The sequence below is a fragment of the Caloenas nicobarica genome, chromosome 6, assembly GCF_036013445.1.
Source record: "Caloenas nicobarica isolate bCalNic1 chromosome 6, bCalNic1.hap1, whole genome shotgun sequence".
NCBI classification, from domain to species: Eukaryota; Metazoa; Chordata; class Aves; order Columbiformes; family Columbidae; genus Caloenas; species Caloenas nicobarica.
The window spans coordinates 20,389,113-20,409,109 of NC_088250.1; the positions used below are offsets into that span (position 1 = coordinate 20,389,113).

The 19,997-nt window shown below is 46.8% G+C and overlaps 2 protein-coding genes across 3 annotated transcripts in view; both read right to left on the reverse strand.

Annotated features, from left to right (window-relative positions):
* Positions 1-572: 572 nt before the first annotated feature.
* DLX1 (distal-less homeobox 1) lies at positions 573-2,150 on the reverse strand. The gene is made up of 3 exons (XM_065638091.1): positions 1,838-2,150; positions 1,114-1,313; positions 573-827 (listed from the first exon to the last, which is right to left on the reverse strand). Exons 1-3 carry the CDS (start codon positions 2,148-2,150, stop codon positions 573-575), a joined length of 768 nt encoding a protein of 255 aa, XP_065494163.1.
* Positions 2,151-5,640: 3,490 nt separating this feature from the next.
* METAP1D (methionyl aminopeptidase type 1D, mitochondrial) overlaps positions 5,641-19,997 on the reverse strand; it is a 48,707-nt gene continuing 34,350 nt past the window's right edge. For both annotated transcript variants that reach the window (XM_065637303.1, XM_065637304.1), the window contains 5 exons: positions 16,460-16,623; positions 8,007-8,104; positions 7,436-7,483; positions 6,431-6,509; positions 5,641-6,290 (listed from right to left, as the gene is read on the reverse strand). In XM_065637303.1, coding sequence (XP_065493375.1) covers positions 6,212-6,290; positions 6,431-6,509; positions 7,436-7,483; positions 8,007-8,104; positions 16,460-16,623 — 468 coding nt within the window. In that variant the 3' untranslated portion in view covers positions 5,641-6,211. The remainder of the gene's footprint in view (positions 6,291-6,430; positions 6,510-7,435; positions 7,484-8,006; positions 8,105-16,459; positions 16,624-19,997) is intronic.

Consider the following 19,997-nt stretch of genomic DNA (forward strand, 5'->3'; position numbering starts at 1 on the left):
TAACAACAACAAAAAAATGTACAGATGGAAGGTGAAAGGTACAGAAAATGTCGAGGGAAAGAAGTTGGAAATCGTACGGCTTCCTTCCCCCTTGCAATTGAAGAGACCGTCAGATCGGGGTAGTAAATAAATGACCTACATTTCAACAGACACAGACAGACAGACAGGACAGAGAGGAGGGCTTCCCTCCCCCCAACATCTTTTTCTGATTGTCCCACAAAGCCGCGGCCGGCGCTCGCTCTGCTCCCAGGCTGTTGTGCGGTGCTCGGGGCCGCTCCGTCAGCTGTCAGCGCTGGGAACCGGCCCGCATCACATCTGTGCTCTCCTGCACCGCGCTGCAGTGCAGCGTCCTAATGGCTGGGTGGGCAAGAGACCTCCTGTTTGTTTGTTTGGGTTTCTTTTGTGGTTTTCCCTCTCTCTCTCTTCCCCCTATTTTTTCTTTCCTTTTTTTTCCCCCCTCTTTTATTTCTTTCTCCCCCCCCTTTCCTTTTATTTTTCTTTTTTTTTTCCGCAATAATTTAAATTATTTTCGGGACCGGTAGTGCTTGCGGCAGGGGAAAACGGTTGTATAATCACATGAGCTGCGGCTGCTGCATAGCTTCTTGGTGGGCCGAAGGATACCACGACGTGTAGCTGGGAATGTAGGTGCCCGGGGTCCCCGACGAGGCCTTACCGGAGGCAGAGGTGGTATTCCACACCGGGGGCACCGGTGGCGAGCTGCCCGAGAGAGCCCTGCCGTTGGTCAAGGCGCTGCTCTCCAAGGCGGCCCCTCCTTGCTTCATCAACTTCTTGAACTTGGAGCGCTTGTTCTGAAACCAAATCTTCACCTGCAAACGGGAACGGGGCAGGGCTCAGCATCCCGGTACGATCTAGCATTCCCCCCCGCGGTACGACGCACCCCCGCGCCCAGCGCCCCTCTAGCTTCTTCCCCTTATCCCTCCGTGGCTGCTGTGCCCGTTGCCATTTTGTTCTGCCAAACCACCCGGCGAGACCCCCCCCGCCCGCCTCGTTGCCCGCGGCTGTGACCCGTCTGCATCACGCGTGGGATCTCCCACGCCGACGGTGGGGACAGGAGAGGACACGAGAGAGGGGCCGGCCCAGTCAGAGCTGTACCTGAGTCTGGGTGAGTCCCAGAGATGCTGCGAGCTCGGCTCTTTCGGGGAGAGCCAGGTACTGAGTTTGCTGGAACCTCCTGTTCAAAGCCTGCAGCTGCAAACTGGAATAAATAGTCCTGGGTTTGCGGATTTTTTTCCCTTTCCCATTAAAGCGAACTTCCCCTCCTTCTACCACAGTGCTTTTCTCCGATTCGGCCCCTACAAACCACAAACGATGCAGAATAAATAATAATAATAGCAGCGATAGTAATAATAGCAGCGATAGTAATAATAGCAGTAACAGCAACAGCAGCAGCAATAGTAAAAATAACAGCAGCAACATCAACAATAACAATAATGAGAAGGAAGAAAAGTGAAGCTCGAGTAACGCTAACAAAGGCTCCGGGCGATTATGGCAGCCCAGGCTTCTTCCCAGAGAAAGTTTGCTATTTTTACAGGCTGCAGTTTAGGTTTAATTACCCTTAATTGCATACATTGTTTATAGCGCTACGCAATAAATAATTACGAAGACTAATACGTGCACATCTGGGTTGCTTTCTTTTCCAGCCGGGCATTGTGTGCTCTGTGGACTGCTCCCCTGTGATCCTCAGCCTCTCCTGACTAATATTTTGTAATTTAATTTAATTTTCTCCCCCCGATAGAATTTTTTTTTTATACAAACACCCTCCCTCCCTTCTTGCCTTCCCTCCCTCCCTACCCCCCCCAAAGCCGAGTGCACCTACCTGTCTCCTCTAACCGGGTCTGAGTCAGGCTGGAGCTGTTGGGGTAGGACTGCACTGAACTGATGTAGGGGTTGGTCGAGTGGCTGCTGACCGAGTTCACATAGGGGTAGCCCAGCGGTCGGGAGAAGGACGAAGCTGTGCTGTACGAGCTGTCAGGCTGAGAGTGGCCCGCGGAGTGTAAACAGTGCATGGAATAGTGTCCGTGGGACATGGGAGAAGGAGACATTTGCTGGCTGGGCGGCCCAAACTCCATAAAAACAGCCTTCCCTGAGACGGGGCTATTTAGACTCTCTGGCATGGTAGTCATGGTCATTTCTTGTCGCTTGGTCTGTGTGTGTGTTCTCTCTTCAGCTTGCCTTTTTGGGGTCTGTTGTGTTTCTCAGGACAGGAAAGAACCCAATTTAAGCGGAACAGGGTTTTTCACTTTCCATTCATAAGAAAATGGAGTTTGTCTCTTTGAAAAGTCTAAGCATGATGCTGTAGATCTACACAAACTCGCCTAAAAGCTTTGACTCAGCCAAGTCTATGAATATTCATAAGATGGCGGAGCTGATTGGTCCGCCGTCTTGCATAATCGCTTTGGATTGGTCCAAGGAGCTCGGGGCTCGCCCGGACCCCGGTGAGCGCGGAGAGCCGGACCGGCAGCGCCGCGCGTCCCCGAGCGCCGGCCGCACGCCCCGACGGCACCGGCGGCACCTCTCAGGGCCTCCCCTCCGCCGGCTCTCCGGCACCGCTCCCGGACCCCGCTCTCACCCCGGGCCGTCCGCTCCCGCCGCCGGCCACGGAGGGCGCCGAGCCGGGGCACGGCAGGAGGCAGCGCGCCTCCTTTTCCCTTCTCCTCCGCCCGTCGCCGTGCGGCGGCGCGGAGGGGACGGCAGCCGCGTTCCGCGGGCCCGGGCGGCTGCTAGGGTGTCCTGCTCCGCACCGCGCTCCGGCAGACGGCGGCGGGACCCGGAGACAAAGCGGGCGGCCCCCGCCCGCCGGTGGCGCACACTCCGCGGGCGCGCAGGGGCCCTCCGCTCTGGCTCGCGGGTCCCAGCGCCGCCCGCACCTCCGGAGCGCGTCGCCTCGTTATTACCGTTATTGTTCTTAAAAGCTGAAAAAAACCCACCCAAAACCCAGCGAAACAACAATCGCCCTGAACGGGCCAAGCAGCGCATTTGAGCTTAAAATGAAAACTTCCGCGTGCGTGAGCGGTAAATGAGGTGGGACTTAGGAGATCCTCCCCAGAAAGCCACGATGAATCCCAAATTACTTTGTTAGATAATTAGAAAGTGTTGATAATTATTTCTTTCATAATTCAGCGGTGTGACTGTAACAGGAAAATGATCTTGTGAAAGTTCACACGTGCAGATGTATTAGTTACTGATTCATTTGATTAAATGCTAGTCTCAAGTGCTCTGATCCACAGCTGAAGGCGGCCCCATTAGCATAACACTGATGTTTAATTTTCATACGCATAATTAGCCATATATTTAACACTAATAGCAACATGCAGCCTTTCAGCATTAAACAGCCTGGGATTTGATCTGGCCTGGGCTGAACTTTCCCGGTTACACCTAGGCTGTCTAGGGTGTGCAGTTATCGCGGCACCACATCTATGTAATCAAGCGGATTTTGGCAAAGAGAGAACACTAATAAAAGTGAACATTCAAAACAAATCGCAGCGCTGCTGTCGTTAGAAGTATTAGATCCGACTTGTCTTTTCCGCTGGCACCCCCGGCAGCGGGCCTGGAGCACCGGGCAGCCCCCGCACGGTGCTCGGCCCCGCCGGGCAGCGACGGTCCCTGAAGCAACCGGTTAATGACCGTGCCAGCTGACAAGAGCGAGCTTCTCCGCTCTTGGCCTGTGTGGTTTTTTTTTTCCTTCTTTCAATTTTATCATTAGTGGCTCTGTCGGTTTTAATTGCTCATTTCCTAACGCCTCTTTTACTTCCTCTCCCCCCCCCTTTTTTTTTTTTTTTTCTCCTGATGCGCAAAGTTCATTTTCACAAAATCGCCGCGGCTTGGCGCGGGAAGGGGCAGTGGCGATGTGTACCCGCAAGAACTCCTCCAGCAGCCGGCTCTGCCCCCCTGGCGATGTAAGTGACCACCCGAAGCGGGTCCGAGGAGGGGTCGGGGCACCCCGGTAGCTCCAGCACCTTCAGTGGACTCGAGCCCGGCGGCTGCGGGGAGGGGAGGCTGCTCCGCGCTCGCCGGGTCTTCCGACACCTCCTTCGGTTGGCCGGGCATAGGCAGTCCCGAGGCGAACCACAGTGCCGTCGACCCCACCAAAACGCTCTGCTCACGCCCGTCCTGCGGAGCGGACACGCCGCGGCCGCTCCGTGCAACGCCGGCCCCGGGCAGCGCGCCTTCGGCGGGCGCGGAGGGGCCGTGGCCGCGGGACGCCCCGACACCGTGGGGACGAGCGCCCCGTCAGTGCTCTCATCCTGCTTGCTCCGCAACACGTCCTGTGCGACAGGCTTGTGCGGGGTGTTGGCTGACCCCTCACAGCCAAGGCATCTCTTTCGCCTCGTTCATAATTAGGATTACAAACGTGCGCCATCAATGCCAGCGCCTGGCCGCCACCGCTCCGCAGCGGCCGATAAAACCCGCAATCCCATCAGAGTTAGCGCGGGGGACTTCAGAGCAAACAGCGTCTACCAGGAGCCAGCAGCCCGCTTGCACCGGGCTGCGGGGGGGGTTCCCTGTCCCTGGCTGCCCCGTTCCCGCCTCACCCCGCGCCGCGGTAATCGCGGGACGGGAGGCGGAGGCGGCGGGACGGAGGGGCAGGGGACGGGAGCAGTTTAGCACCAGCTGTGCCACCCAGGGGCTCCCGGCGAGGCCAAACCCGCCGGGACGCGCCCCTGGTGTGTCCCCGGGACGCGCGGGACCCCGGCTGCCCCAGCGTCCCTCGGAGGGGGCAGCGCGGCCGGGCGGTGGGTGTCTGGCAACAAAATATATCCCCCCCCGCGGGCAGCGCTGGGTGTCCCTCGCCTCCCGCGGCGCCCTATTAAACCTCTCTGTATTTGTAAACCTGTCGGCTGCCCCGCTTGTTTTTACAGGTTTTAAGGCCTTCCAAGCTCCTCTCGGGGAGGACGGAGCTGAGCGGCTGCCCCGCGGTGTTAGCCGTGTTCTGGGGGGGTCCTGCTTTTTGAAAAGATGCTGTTAGAAACTATTAGAGCTGACAGCTCGATGTACTCAAGTGAAAACAAACAGCAGAGTAAAGCTGTAAGAAAGCGGCTTACTTCTGCCCTGAACCGCTGAGGGAGCCAGTGCTGAGCAGCCCCGGCCGCCAGCAAGCGCAGCCAGCCCTCGGCACAGGACCACATCTGCCTACAATTACGGGCAAATTATTTGTATGAAAACCGCACCGCTGCTGCTGCGGTTCTGGGGCACTTCTGGATGTCACTTGCTTATCTCCAAGGCTACCCCGCGTTTCACAGGACCAGGTCCTGCTCCGGTAGCTTCCAAGTACCTAGGCCAGACCCGACCGGCACGCCGGGGCAGTCAGCAACAGCCTAATTGCAAATGAAACCTGCCAGCCCGGCAGGCCCGGGACGGGACCGCTGCGACCGCGGGGCCGAGCGGGACGCACAGCTCATGAGGACCATCAGCTCCAAAGTTCGGGCAGGAGCCGGGGCTCACCCCCTTGACTGCAAACTCCTCCGTTTCTATTAAACGCTTAAACTGTGGAGTGCCTTTCCTTTAACTACCGTGGGCACCGCAGAGCAATGATTACCCCAAACCGACTAATTCTTGAAGCAGGGCAATTATTGATCTCCAGAGAAGCGCGCTTTGCATCTCATTTTTAATCACTTTTTGTGCTGTGCAAAGAGAAATTAGCCGAGGCAGGAAGGGGGAGAGCTGCTGGCATGCCTGCGAGGGAAGAGGGGGCTGCCTCTGCCTTCCACCTTCGGGAAACTTTTTTCCATCCTAGCAGAAGTTACAGCCTGGGAAACAGCATTGTGCTAATCGCAGTGAAGACGAATTGACTCCATAGCTCAGCTATAAAGGGAAAAGGCGATGTTCCCCTGTCCTCTCAGCTGCACCAAGACTGCGTCATCCGATAGGTATTTGTCCCGTAGAGGATTTGAAAGAGATGGGACCGGCTTTCTGCTCCTCACCCCAAATAACCTAAACCCTTTGCACTCGTAGGCTGTGCATGGCTGCTTCCAGGGTCACAAATAAGCCAAGCGACTTTTATTAAATACTCACCAGGTAACACATACAAAAGACTATGTCCAGAGCTGACCCCTCAAGCTGCTTTTTCTGTCCCCTGCAGCGACTTACGCAGCACCTATTCCCCACAGAAATTACAGAAACCTTTTCTCTGTCCCGAGTGAAACTGGAAATCTCAGAAGCACAGCGCTTTCCTCCACTCCTTGCTCCATCTTTAGGCTTCTTCCACCAGTTTGGAGAGGATTTCTGCTCCCTCTGAGGTAATCACAATGGTATGTTCAAACTGTGCCGATCTGAAATAAATGCACATTTAGCAGTTATTAGGGGGCAAACGCATCTGCCACACCCGTAAAAGTCGCCTTTTTTTTTTTCCTGTGAGTGCTCAGTTCTATGGCATAGAACCTCCCCCCTCAAAAAAAATTAAATCAGGCACCTTTTATTGTCTACGGAAATTGCAGTCCATTTATCCTTCAGAATTTTAAATTCAGGGGATCCTTCCATTATTATTGGCTCTGCAACAAGAAAACCAACATGTTTTCTAAAGTTAGTTGCACTCCTGTGTGCACTGTGAAGCAAGCAAGAGAGGGGAGGGTGTCCCAGCAGGTAGCTCCCCTTCCACACAGGCCCTGTCCTCTCTGGACCTGTACTCTCTTGCAACACTAAAATGTGAACGAAAGAGGAAGACGAAATACCAAGGTAGGAAGTTGCCCATTCCTCTTTTGTAAAAGCAGGGAATTTTAATCAAGCATTAATTAAGACCCCGTGGATAATAACCAAAGCACCAACCACACTTACAAACAGCAGATAGTTTTAAATATTTGATTTTTTTTTAACAGGCTTAAAATGTTCATTAAATCAGCAAAACAACAATTTTCTTATTTCCCTCTAATTGCCGCGCCATTTAGTCCCACAGTGAGACAGAGGGCTTTTCCCCTAGCATCTCCATGATTGGTATGTGGCACGTCCCGGCTGCGGGGCGAGGCTCTCACTGGTTCCCGGCGCCGCAGTCCCCGAGCCCCAGCAGCAGCTCTGGCAGCAGCGAATGACATCAGAGCCACCAGGCAGCTCGCTGGTGAACCGCGGCTTTGGGGACACCATCGCGTCCTGCTCATCCTCCACAGCCCAAGTATGCCGGCTGAGCCCCCGCCTTGCCAAAATATGCATAAAATATGTCATTTAATAACATTTATAATAAACGTTTCATTTTCCAAATCTTACGATTTGGAATCTATTTCACCCAATTGGTTCCTAAATGCGTTTTAAAATGTTTTTTAATTTTATTTTTTTAAAGATATTTTAATCTGCTTCCTAAGGGGTCAGCGTTGCCGACATCCCCATATCTGCACGCATATTTCTATATCCCAGTATAGAAATGGTACGGATCTGTGCTGCTCTGTGTGTGCATTTTTAAAGAAAACCATACCAGAGAGTTACTAACCTATTGTGAACGCCATTCCTTCTTCCATTAACAAATCACTGTCATTGGCTACAAAAGAAAATAAAAAACGCGTTTATGGCCGTTGAGGCTTTTTTTTTTTTCTTTCGAGTAAACGCAACCAGCACTCGGTTTAAGCCCCTTTTTGGCTCGCAGGTCCCGTGCCCGCCGGTCCCCGCTATGAACCGGAGCACCCGCCGAAAGTGATCCCACCCTGGCCGCAGAGGGACCGCCCCGACGGCGGCTCCTTCCTGGCCGGGTCCGAGGGCTTTAACGTTTCCGCAGTGGTTTTTCTTTGCCCCCTGACAAGCTTTGCCGGCGTGGTTCGGGCGGGATGCGGGAGTGCGGGGTACCGGGGTTCGGGGACGCGGCACACAGCGGCCGCCTGCCGGAGCGGGGCGGGGGAGGCGGCCCGCGGGGCCCAGCTGCCCCAACGCCAATGTTAAACGAGCGATTCGTCCTCTAAAATACCCACGCGACGCTCAGAAAGCGAGGCCGGGGCTGCCCGCCAGCTTCACAGCGTCGTTTCCTCGCCGGCGGCGGAGCCGGTGCGGGGGGGGCGGGTCCCGCTTACCGTGGTGCCACACCTCGGGGTGCCCGTGGAAGTACGACCCAATGCCGTGGCCAACGAAGGACGGGCAGACCTGGAAGCCGCCCCGCCGCGCCACAGAGCTGTGGGGCAAAGAGGACACTGTGAGGGAGCATGCCGCGACCACTGCCGCTGCCAGCTGGCACCCGTCCTGGCCCCTGCCACCACACTGCTGCTGGCAGCCACATCACCTCAATCCCGCAAGCTCTCGCCTCCACCCCAGCGCTAGGTCACGGCTTGGTGTCTGCTCCGAGTGACCGCAGCCATCAGACCTAGCACTGGTGAGCCATTGTTAGGTTTCAGAGTTAACACACCCGCCAGCAGAGGCTGGTAGCTCCTCTGCCAGCCTCGATGTCTAGGCGAGATGGCAGCATGTTGTTTCCCTGTCCAGTAATCTTTTCCATGAGCTCACTGGGAACTCATTGTAACACTGACAGCCAAGTCGCATAGCCGAAGCCCCAGCACGCCACCAGCCTGCGGCCTTTGCTGAGCCCTCCCTAAGTGCAGAGGCCATGCTGGGCCTTGTACCCACTGCCTGCACCAGGCTCTCTGCAGGAGAAGAGGGTCCTGCTGCTGATGGGGAGAGTTAAGAAGCTTCCCTTTTGAAAAACTACAAACATTCAATATAAAAATGTAGTGCAAGCCCAGCAAATCTGTTCACGCTAATTAACAATGTAATTCTAATGAATGTATCACCGCAGTGGCAAAACCAAATTATAAGCATGATGGCATTTCAGTTCTGCCTGGGAGACCTGTCCTGTCCTTCATGGCCTGCCTCAGGGAGAAGTGTCTCTGAGAGCTGCCTGCAGGAACACAACCCGGCACTGATCCCTACTCATGTCGGGAAAGCAAAGCCCTATCCCAATCCCTAAAAAATGATTTCGCGTACAACATTAAAAGAGTCATTTGTTTGTTTTGAATCAAGGTAGGCACTTAAAAACTTCGGCTTTGCCTATATTTACACCCTAACAAATACTTTATCAGAGTCTAACTGCAGGCAGAAAAGCAGGAAAGTTAAGAAACTCAAATAGAGGTGTAAGTTCTCACAGAAATTAAAGCATGTTAAACCCCATGAGAAGGCTCTTATTGAGGTGCAAAGCGGTGTCAGCTTGCTGTACACAGTAAGCCCTTTGCACAGACCCTGTGGTGGTCGCTCCAGTGCCCATTGGTCACTGTCCCAGAATGCCATGCCACTGCAATTGAGGGACATGGTGCTCCACCGCAGCAAAACAGCAATGAGAGAGGAGAGCTGGGTCAATGGTTAATAACACTGCAGTATTCAGACCTTAAGAGCACATTTTAACAGGATTCGTATATTAGCTTTTACCCACGCATCTCCCTGATACAAGACTCATCACATTTCTTTCATTAACTCTGGAGAAGAATGGAAATTTCAAGTTTAGCTGCCCCCAAACTCCTAAGTACTGGCAAAGAGGGTTACTGACAGGGCTAGAAGTTGTGCTTCATTTTGTTGCATTCAAAGTCCAGGTTTTTACCTCATACATAATTTATGCAGAAAAATGTCATGAAGGTTTACGCAGTGAAAAGTCCTACTAGCAACGGAAAAGATCTGCTCCCATGCCTTTCTATCATGTCATCCACATCTGGGTCAGAGACTCAGCCCACTGGCTATGACGATGCTGAAAGCCAAGGAAGAAGCACGGGAAACGGTGAGGAGTTGGAAAGCCAGATTACTCAGAAACACAGAACAAAACGGAAGGTCTCTGGTGACCAAGCCCAGAGCAATGCAGATAATTATTCCCATATGGGTGAAGCAATTCTCTGAAGAGAGATGGGAGAAGTCATCCATGCAACATGTGATAAGCTTTTCTTTCACCTTCTTCTGCAAGTCTTTTTGTAAAAGCATAAACAATCGCACTGACTATTCATGGTACCCCTGACCACTGAAACAGCAGGGTCATTTTTTGAGATGTTTTGTATTATTACAGGATTTTCCCCTCACCCACCAATCCATCTTCTGTAGCGAGCCAGAAAACTTTTTCTCTGTGCAGCTATTCTGAGCACAATGGCTTCACACTCTCCTGTGGGCAGGGGAAGCTCTCGCCCCAGCACCCAGCTGGTGACAAGGATGGTGGCAGCAGCAGCTGCATGCTGGGCACTGGGCACACAGGAGGGAGTGTTAAGACAGCATCCCATCCTCAGGCGGTGAAAGAAGTGCTTCTCATGCATTTCAATGGTGAATTCTGCCACTTTCTTGCCAAACAGCTTGAAAACAACTCTGTTGGCATCAGTACTTCAGTGGTTACTGTCTGTGATCAAAATAGGGGATCTCGGAGCTCACAGGGCTTTGACATCTGCTCTGACAGGTGCCCATTCCCCCCCCTTTCCCACTTAATAATGTCCACGTAGAGACCTTGGGTATCCTTTACATAAAATGTACTGTGGTCAACAAACCTGAAGTGACACACAGAAAACCTGTGGAGAAAATAAACTGCAGGTATGAAACTCAGCCATGTCCAATCTGGTTTTACTATTTGCATGTGCTTCAGAAGCACCTTACGGGGAATTGCACTCCACAACTACTAGCTTTGCTTTGGAGTATTTAAAAAATCCTACTGAGTTCTTACATCCTTGTGTAGTTATGGTAAAACACCCAGCTTTCATAAAAAAGAAAGCTACTAACCCCAGCTAAAACTTGCAAAGCTAATCCTGTAAATGTACATCTGCACGTTGGCTGTAAATGCTGGCATTGAAGACTTTGAAGCAGCTCTGAGAAGAGTGAATTGAAGTGTTGATCTTGGTCAGCCTCTCCAGCCTCCAGGATTCCCAGGATGTGGAATCTGATAAAAAAATTGGGATGCCATGGAGGGGAGCATTTTTGCAGAAGTTTGACATTTGCTGCTGAAAACAGCTCAACATTTTGGTCTGGCTGTCTCATTGCCCAGCCCAGGATCTGTCAGCTGTGGCCTTTCTCTCCAGCTTTCCCTGGAAGGCAACCTGACAACATCGCAGCCCCAGCTCCATGCACTGCTCCTTGCAGACAGGCAGTGTACGATCAGGCAGCTGGAGGAGCCCTGATTGCAAGTGGGAAAGCAGTGAAGGTGGGAGGCAGGAGTCGGCACGGCTGAGCTGGGCTGCCTGGCATCTGCCATGGGGAAGGAGAGCTGCACCACTGCGGGGATGTGCCAGCCTGCCAGTTCCCCTTGCCCGCAGGGCCGTCCCCAGCCGAATCACTTCCAGAGCAAAGGCTGGGGCAGCAGAGCCCCATCGGTGCATGCTGCACTAACAGCATCAAAAAAAAGGAAAGATTCTTCAGAATAATCGTTGTCAAAAATATCCATTGACAACATTTATCATCACACATTTTATTCTTTGAGCCATGCTGCATGCTTGGGCAGAGGTGAATTGGGTGGGATTAAAAGCATAGTAATTTAATGAGCCCAGTACTTGATTTTATGTTTTGCTGCCACATGTTCCAGCCCAGTGGCTGTGGAGTCAAGAGTACCTGCTGCGCTTCTCCTCTTTTGCAGATGGCAAAGCCAGGCAAAGCATCTGGCGTCACGATGGACCAGCAGCAGCCCAGGTGGTAAAGGATCATCACTGAGGGTCAGGCTGTCCACCTAAACCCATAGGCAGAACCTCTCCTGTGGTGGCATCATGCTTCTGAGAGTGGACAGAGACGGGAGAGTTGGGTGTCAGTTCCCTCCTGAGCATCCTCTTACCGTGTTGCCAGACAACAGCCCATTCTGTGACAGGAGGGATGAGCGTGGAGTCACGTATTGCTGTCCCGCGAGCAGCCTAACAGGGAAACCGCAACAAAGCAGCAACAGCACGACCAACTTTCTACAAAGCTCTCCCCGATACTCTGGAGACTTCCCTGAAAGGAGTTCTTGGGTGAATGGGATAAATTCCTCCTGCTAAGGAGCTGAGAAGCAGGTTAAAAGAATTTCCATCGGGGGCTGGCCCTGTGCAGGCAGCCTCTAGGAGAGTCTACGGGCTAACAGGCATCCCAGCTCCAGAGGAAAAAACAGCCACTCAGTCTTAGACTGGAACTCACTTAAAAAAAAAAAAAATCCCCACAACTTGCATTTTCTTTTTACCAAATTTTGTCACTTTTTCCTCAAAGCATCTCTGTTCCAGTATTCTAAGCCCTTACTGAAGAAACAACGTGAAACAAATTCCATTTTCAGCATTGGTAGCAACTGCCTGTCTGGGCTCGTGGTGGCAAACAGGAAGAATTTGGCTGATGAGCGAAGATGGCACAGACCGCTGATCGCTGAACAGCCCCATGAACCGATTCCCAGCTGGGGACACTTTCCCCCAGCGCCGGCTTCTCTCCCCAGGGATAAAACTTTATCAACAGTGGTCTCACACAGCAGCATGACGTGAACGGCTGACGTTGCTACACAAATCTGTCTCACACTTCTGGGCAGTGAACAAGCTCAGGAAGCATTGAAAGCCATAACAGATCTATGATAATTGTTCTGTCACTTGGGGATCTGTATGAATGCCTTTTTTTTAAAATTAGAACTAACAATGTTTTTCTTAGATACATTGTTAGCAAAATCACACTGAATGGCATATTTGCCTTTTTAAAAATTTTCTTTTTTTTTTTAAATTATTGAAAACAGCATCAGCCTAAACTAGATTTGCTCGTGGTAAAAATATTTTGAATAGTAGCATATTGTCTAATTTGAGAAATTACAAAATTCTACTGGGAAAATATTAAAGTATTTTTTTCTTAAATAGCAATCCTAGACTGAGGGAATGCACAAGTTCAGGGATTCCCTATAATGACAATAAATGTTGAGGTATAATTAGTAATATTTTTGAAAGCCAACAATTGTTTTTTGAAAGAAAGGTACATTTTAGTTTCAAACTGGAACACAAATTACTGTATTTTTCTTACAATAGTGCTGAACTTTTATTTGAGGTTCTCTGTTTCTGAAAGCAGACATGATGGATTGAAATAAAAGATAATTTATTGCAATGCTTACTTTCAAGTGCAGAGAGAAGCAGTGTAATTGTAATTTACAGTAGCTGTCAAGGAAAATCTATCACAGATGACATTAAAATGACTTATTTTGCCTGAGCCACTTATTGTTTAAATGTGCATAATCTGATAGAAACAGATTTTTTTAAAAATCTGCTTTATATTGTTCTAAATTAATATCAAAACATATACTTATGAGTTAAACATTTTAAACCATTTATTAATTTCATCACTACTATTTTTCCTAGGAGTTGGAAATTGGTTTATTTAATAATATCACATTTACGTTTTTTAGCTCTCCACACTCACAACATTTCTACATCCCTAAACTCACTGTTTAAAAAGTAGACTTCAAACTAGATTTGTTTCTGTCTGAGAGAGAAGTGTCAGAAATGGCAGAAGAAAATGGAACATAGGGCCCAATTCTGTCTCCACTGGAGCTGACCAACAGTTTTGCCGCTACCTTCAATAAGAACAGGTTAGCAAAGATTCGAATTTTTCTAAGCTAGGAAACTCATGAATCCATGCAATCTTGTATTTGCAACTTGCAGCTGATGGGAGAAGGAACTGTTGTCCATGAAATACTCAGTGTCGGCTATCGAGCTTCCACAACAAACACTATGTCAGAACACTGAATGCAAACTTACCTCTGCGATACAATTGTTCCCAAAACCATTGTAGAAAGGAAATATTCTGAATATTTGTGCCTAAGATAGGTTCTGCATATCCCTCAAGCACCTTTATAGAAATACTGATGGAAGATACCTAGACACGTTTCCATTCTGACAGGCCTAAATGTTTTCAGCTCATAGGTGCTTGTTCTCAGGTGTTTATATCTAACTCTCCTGAAACACAGGATTTTGATGTCTGTTTGTATTATATATGTCTGTCTGCATGCAAATATCAAATGATGAATAACCAGAAACACATAGCTTCAGCAAACCAAGGCAATCTTTCAGGGGAGGCAGTGTCAAAGTAGTTCTAAATAAATCAGCACATTTAAATCGTCGACACAATAAAATCTTGAGAAATAAAGTTAATGACCTGCTGTTTCATATATAGTTTTGAACAGCCACTAGCTTTGATTAATCTGCTTTTCAAAGGGGGCGCTGAATATATATTTACACTTTGCAAGTAAACTGACCTCCGTACCAACACAGCAAAAATCCAATGTCACATTCATTTCTGTTCTTTTTCGTCTCTCTCTTTTTTTTTTTTTTTTTTAATACAGCTAGAATTAATGTAGTGAATCTGTAATGAAATGCATTATCCTGCATGGAGATTTATCAGATTTTCCAATTGAATGCCATGCTTTGCTAGCACTAGCTGGAGTTCACCTGTATGTTGGTGTGGCGTGTGGCTCTTTTTTGTAAAGAGTTAAGTTGAACACAAAAAAAGGGAACAAAGGTCAGCACCCAGCCGCCACTTGAATGTGAGATTTTTCTTTTTATTCCCCTTGATGTATACTAGGCTCTGTGTTATTAGTCTTAATGATGGAAAATTGTAGTGTTGATACAAATCTTTTTTTCAAAGTAGTAGGCGGGAGCTCCATTTGTTAGTAAGTTTTTTTGTGACTAAAAGCCACGGACAGTACATTTATGTAGCAGTAAAAGGCCTAGATGCTCTTTCCATAGCAGAGCTAATTATTCCTACTGTGACCTTACTGATCTACCCTGTTCCTAGTACATCTCATCTGCACGCCTGTTCCTCTGTGTAGATGGTGTCAGAGAATATGAAAAACCCTATAATGAAACCATTTTCATGATGGAGAAAGGCTACTGGAGTTGCACTTGCTACAAAGAGGCTCAATTATATGAGTAATTGTGATAATTTTCTACATTCATAGCCTTCAATGGGGAAAAAAGAATGAGAGCCACAAAGGAAAATTACTTTAACAAGAAAGTACAGAGAGTAAAAATGGAAGAAGAGACAAAAAGGGGGAAAAAAATAACTAGAAAAAAAGTTTAAAAAATAGATCTGGAGGGAGGAATAGCAAGACAGGGAGAACAACAGAAATGCTCAAAAAGCCTATGTGCAGCTGTGTTGCACAATTAAATTGAATTTTTTTTCTGCAGTTGATGAATGTGACTACTGCAAATGTGCCTCTGTAGTTAGCTATCATTTGTTGTTCCGTGACAGGAAAAGGATAATTACCTCTCAGAGAGAATCAAAGGCTGACATGCCCTTTAGACACAGCCATGAATGCAGAGCTCGATAGAATGCTTGAATAAGAATCCAGTGTTCTGTGCCCCCTTCTACTCAAGAATAAATTTTGTTAAAATGCAAGAGCACCACCAGTAAATTTGTTGAACCCTAGGTGTTCAAAAATATGAGGTGCATCTATCGACTCATCCCATTTGCAAAAATAAAACTACATTTTGAATTCACTTCTATTATATTCATGGACAGTAAGATAGTGAGATATGCATTAAATTTCTTTTCCCAGTAGGGGTCTGATTCAACATTTCCTATGAAAGAACAGAAAGACACTATCCTTTTTCTCCAGGCTAGTTAGCCTATAATTTAAAACTGTCAAAAACACAATTTTATACAAAGTCTTCAATAAAAGCTTCTCAGATATAACCCAAAGAGGTTTTACTAAAGTTTGATTCAGACCCTGTTACAATATTTTTAAAGCTATAAATACATCTAACTGATATTTTGCCGTTCTCTTTTTTCCTTAAAGTATTTGAAGATTTACAAAGAAAAAAAAAAGCAGCATCCTTTCAAGGTGACTAAGCCTTGCAGCTTTTAAGTAATCAGGATGTATTCAATAGCATGTTGGGACCATTAATAGTCCAGAGAAGTATTGCTTAATGAAATGTATACGATTTATGTCTATTTTTTCAGCAAACATTTTAAAATAATCCATAGGTACCTTCAAAAAACTAAGCCATTCTTTTTATTCAAAACCACTAGCAGAAGAGTCATGACTGCATTTATGTGAAGCCTTGAAGAGATGCAAAATAGAGAAAAATCTCTGAATGTGAGCTCTTTTTTCCCTGTGACATTAGCATGCATTGCTCTTTGTAAGATCAGAAGCTCTTGAGTTAAATATTTTTGTACTTTTTAAACAAAGAGTCTTATTTATGTTGACTAATTCCTTTGTAACATTCCTTATTGCTATACAACGAAAACAATGGTTTGTAGCCTTCTTACATCGGCAGACAGATGTGGTGTAGTTTCACAGATAAATAAAAAATAAACAAAAACCTACTGCAAATTATATCTGTTAATTTAAATCTATCTTATGAATATCTTTGGCTCTTTCTACAGTTATCTTTGCTGACCCTAGTGTAATTCACTTTGAAAAAAAAATCTCTCTTACCCAAGGAACAACATTATAGCTTGGCAGTTCACATACTGATATCAGACTGAAATGATGGTTTTGAATCATAAAACATGTCATCAGCTTTATACCAAACCACCAATAACCTTTGTCCCACTTGCCAGCCCTCCCTTTACTTGTCAATATAAGGCTTACCTGATTGTGTTTCCAATTACAGAGAAGGGAGCCCCTGGTCTGCAAGCTGCAATTGCTTCATCTCTACATTTCCTGGCAACCTCCACTAACTTTTGACCAGATTTATCCACATTGCCCACCAAAAAGGTTTCAGAAGTGTCACCATGGTAGCCGTTGTAATATACCTAAACATATGCAGAAATGTAAAGACATTTTCTTGTTTTGCATCCAGAAAGAGATCGTCTCCTTAATTAAATCCACTCTTCCTAGGAACGAGTTATATATTGCAACACACAGACCACAGGTGAGCTGCATTTGTAAGAGTGAGACTGGAAAAGCGAAACATCGCAGACAGAAAACAAAAAAAAATAACATGAAAGACTGCTATGTGCGCAAGGGTTGCCAATTAAAAATTCAAGAAATGCAAAGGTTGTGCACCTCTGCCCAGCAGCGCACCAGACGGTGACACTGCTCAGCGGCAGGACCTGCGGGCAGCTGGGCTGCGTGCGAGGGGACGGGCTGGGAACGTTCAGAGGCTGGAGGGGCTTTGGGGGCCATCGGCTGCCCCCTGCCCCGGCTACCCACCCCGGGGGCAGGGACCCGCTCGCGCCCCGCAGGGCCGGCAGGGTGTGAGACCTGTCCCCCGCAGCCAGCGTCCCCGGCGGGGTGCGAGGTGATGCTGTGCGCAGCAGCGTAAGGGGCGCGTGTGCTGCCAACACTCAGAGGGACCCCCACGGAAAGCATGGGTCAAATCCACCACCTGCTGCTGCACATTTTATTTCATCTCACTTTTAAACTACAACGTGGCATTAACATCCAATTTTATTTCTGATTTCCAGAGGCAAATTTTGAAAGAGAATCAACATACTGTTCTGGCACTGGAAAGTTTCATGTGCTGAAAACGTGGCACTCTGTTGAATTAATTATGTACTTTTTTTTTTTTGACATTTCACAGGTTTTAAACCTCAGTTCTCCAGAAATTCTCTGCTGGGCACAGGAAACCCTGGCTCTGCAGTACCCCATTAAAATGGGGTTTGCAGCTCTGCAGTGTGGCAGGCAGGCACACACTTGTAAGACCAAGACAAACTTCCCCATGGAATGACAAATCACAATGGGCCACAGTTTTGATACTCTAAACCACATTTTTTCCTCACCAAACAGCGAATAAGTAGTCCTAGAATCTAGGACTAACAACTCGCCAAGCTCGAAGCACTCAACTTTTGCCACTGGTGAGCTATTTTGAAAGACAGACTCATTTTCTTTGGTTGATTCCAGACTAAAAAAAACCCAACGACCTGTCTACAGACAGCTCAACGCAAGGCCAGGTTTGTGTTCGGCACGAGATATGAAGAAAATGCAGGCAGTTCGGAGAGAGGGCTGTTTTAAAGAAAGGTGAGTGCCAGCAAGGGCCCTGCTGTATTTGCCCCCACTCTGGCAGAGACCAGCTGCGGTCTCCAGCTCTGCACCTTGCTCTGCCCATCCAGACTGCCACTATTTTTTTTTTTTTTTAAATTATAATTCAATGTCTGTTGGACAGGTTTTAATCTAACTAGTTCATATTTAAACCGAACTAGTTCATTTTCTGCTCTAGGAGGCACAATACACAACCCCCCGGCATTAAACATCATCATCCTGGAAAAGCAAATACAGATTTAAAACACACAAGAGCTTAAAAATAATAATAATATTTACTGCAGCCTATCAACTGCAATTACATATTTTTGATGTTAATAAGCTACAACCACAGCAACTGTAACACACTAATTCCTTAAAAGTCAAGGAAAGAACCAAGTTGTAAGAAATGTTAACCTGGTAATGGCAGGCTGAAAATTGCACTATGCTAAGGATTCAGTGATGGATAATGCTTTTGTTTCTATGCTAAAATACATTTTAAAGGCTGTATGATTCAAGCCAATAAAATGTGTATTTCATCTATGAAATTCTACCATCTTAATTGTGCAAAAATGGATTTTTTTCTTCAAATAATTTGTACATAGTGTGAGGCATTTAGAGTTAATAACCAGAATATTATTTAATCATTTTATAGAACCTGTATGCAATTATAAACAATTTGTTGTGGAATATTTACTTTGAGTTTTATTTTGTCCACCTGTGAAACATTCCAGTTTTGCTCATTAAAGATAAGCTAAAATATCATTAGCAACGTTGTAACGTAATATTTTTCCTCAGATATTTTGGAACTGAGTAAAGTTCAGTTTTAAATGATAAGAAAAATCTTTACGATAATCAGCAATTCCCATCCTTGCAGGAATCTTCACATTCACAGAAACTTCAAGATTTATTTTATTTTGTGAAGGTAAACAGAAAACAAATAAAAATAAATATTAAAAAAGAACACTAATTTTTAGTCAGACATTATTTGTGAAGTAGAGCAGACAAAATATGTACACCCTATTAATATAAAAATGTTCAGTTTAGTTTATGATGGAAAGTATCTGTGACAGGAACCTACACTTTTTTTTTAATCTAAGGAGTCATTATTATCCTGACAGATAAAACAAAAAAAAAATCAAACGAAAAATACAAAGAAACCATATGTTAAAGCCTTCGCTATTGCAAACAGATTTAGTCTAATAAAATGAGCAAAGATACACCGGTTTACCAAAGTAAAAATTAAGGCCAAAAATATACTTTAAAAAGAATACATTGCACTGTGTAAACCTGATATTCAGAATTCTATAATTGGAAAGTATGGAGTTAGGGAAGAATTTAGTAAGATTGAAAAAACCCAACAAACCTAGTTCTGGATCACACATAAGTATACCATGGGAAAAAGCTCACAGACCCTGATTTTAATAGAAAAAATATTTTAGAAAGCTTGAGCGTCATGCTCAGAGGTAGGTCTGCTGGAGATTTCTTCGCTTCTGCCAGTATGAAATTTGGGCCCATGGAAAACAGTATCAAGTTACCAAGAGTTTCTTTAGCAATTAAAAAAGTCGTTTCTTACAAGATGTTACTCCCTTGTGTGTGACTTAGTATTGCAAAATAATGGTGGAATTAAAAAGATGTCTGTGTTCATATTAGAAATAAGCTGCACTTTGGGAAAATAAAAACATACACGGTAAAAAGAAAAAAAGCTTTTGCAAGAGAAGATTTTTTTTTTCCCCCATAAATGAAACACAAACTAGGTTTCCAGTTTCTGTACTTTCTTGCTCCTAAGAAAATCCAGCCACTGTTTATTTAAGTAGCTATAATTGACCATTCCCTGGAAATATTAAGTCATGGTTATATCACACTATTTCTGTTTCTGCGCAAAAGGTTCAGGGCTTTTATACCAGAAATGGAACACAACACTACCTTCGGGGATTTTAATAAATGTAGGGAACACTGCTAGCAAAAGAGTTGCTGTCCAAATAGACTGACATACACAGGCCAATGCAGCCTCTAATGACAGAGTAAGATAATGACAGGCCCCACTCAAAATCAGCAGGAAGAGGAAGATCAATCTTGGCAGAGTGAAGGAAAAATGCTGGCTTTCTTCATGTTAGCTCATCTCATACATATCTATCTTCAGCTGCTGCCCAGTACTGTGGTGCTC

Coding starts and splice junctions, on each gene's coding strand:
- DLX1 (XM_065638091.1), bottom strand. CDS start 2,150: ATGACCATGACTACCATGCCAGAGAGTCTAAATAGCCCCGTCTCAGGG. Junction 1,314..1,837: donor GACCCGGTTAGAGGAGACAG/GTAGGTGCACTC, acceptor TGTGGTTTGTAG/GGGCCGAATCGGAGAAAAGC. Junction 828..1,113: donor TGGGACTCACCCAGACTCAG/GTACAGCTCTGA, acceptor TCCCGTTTGCAG/GTGAAGATTTGGTTTCAGAA.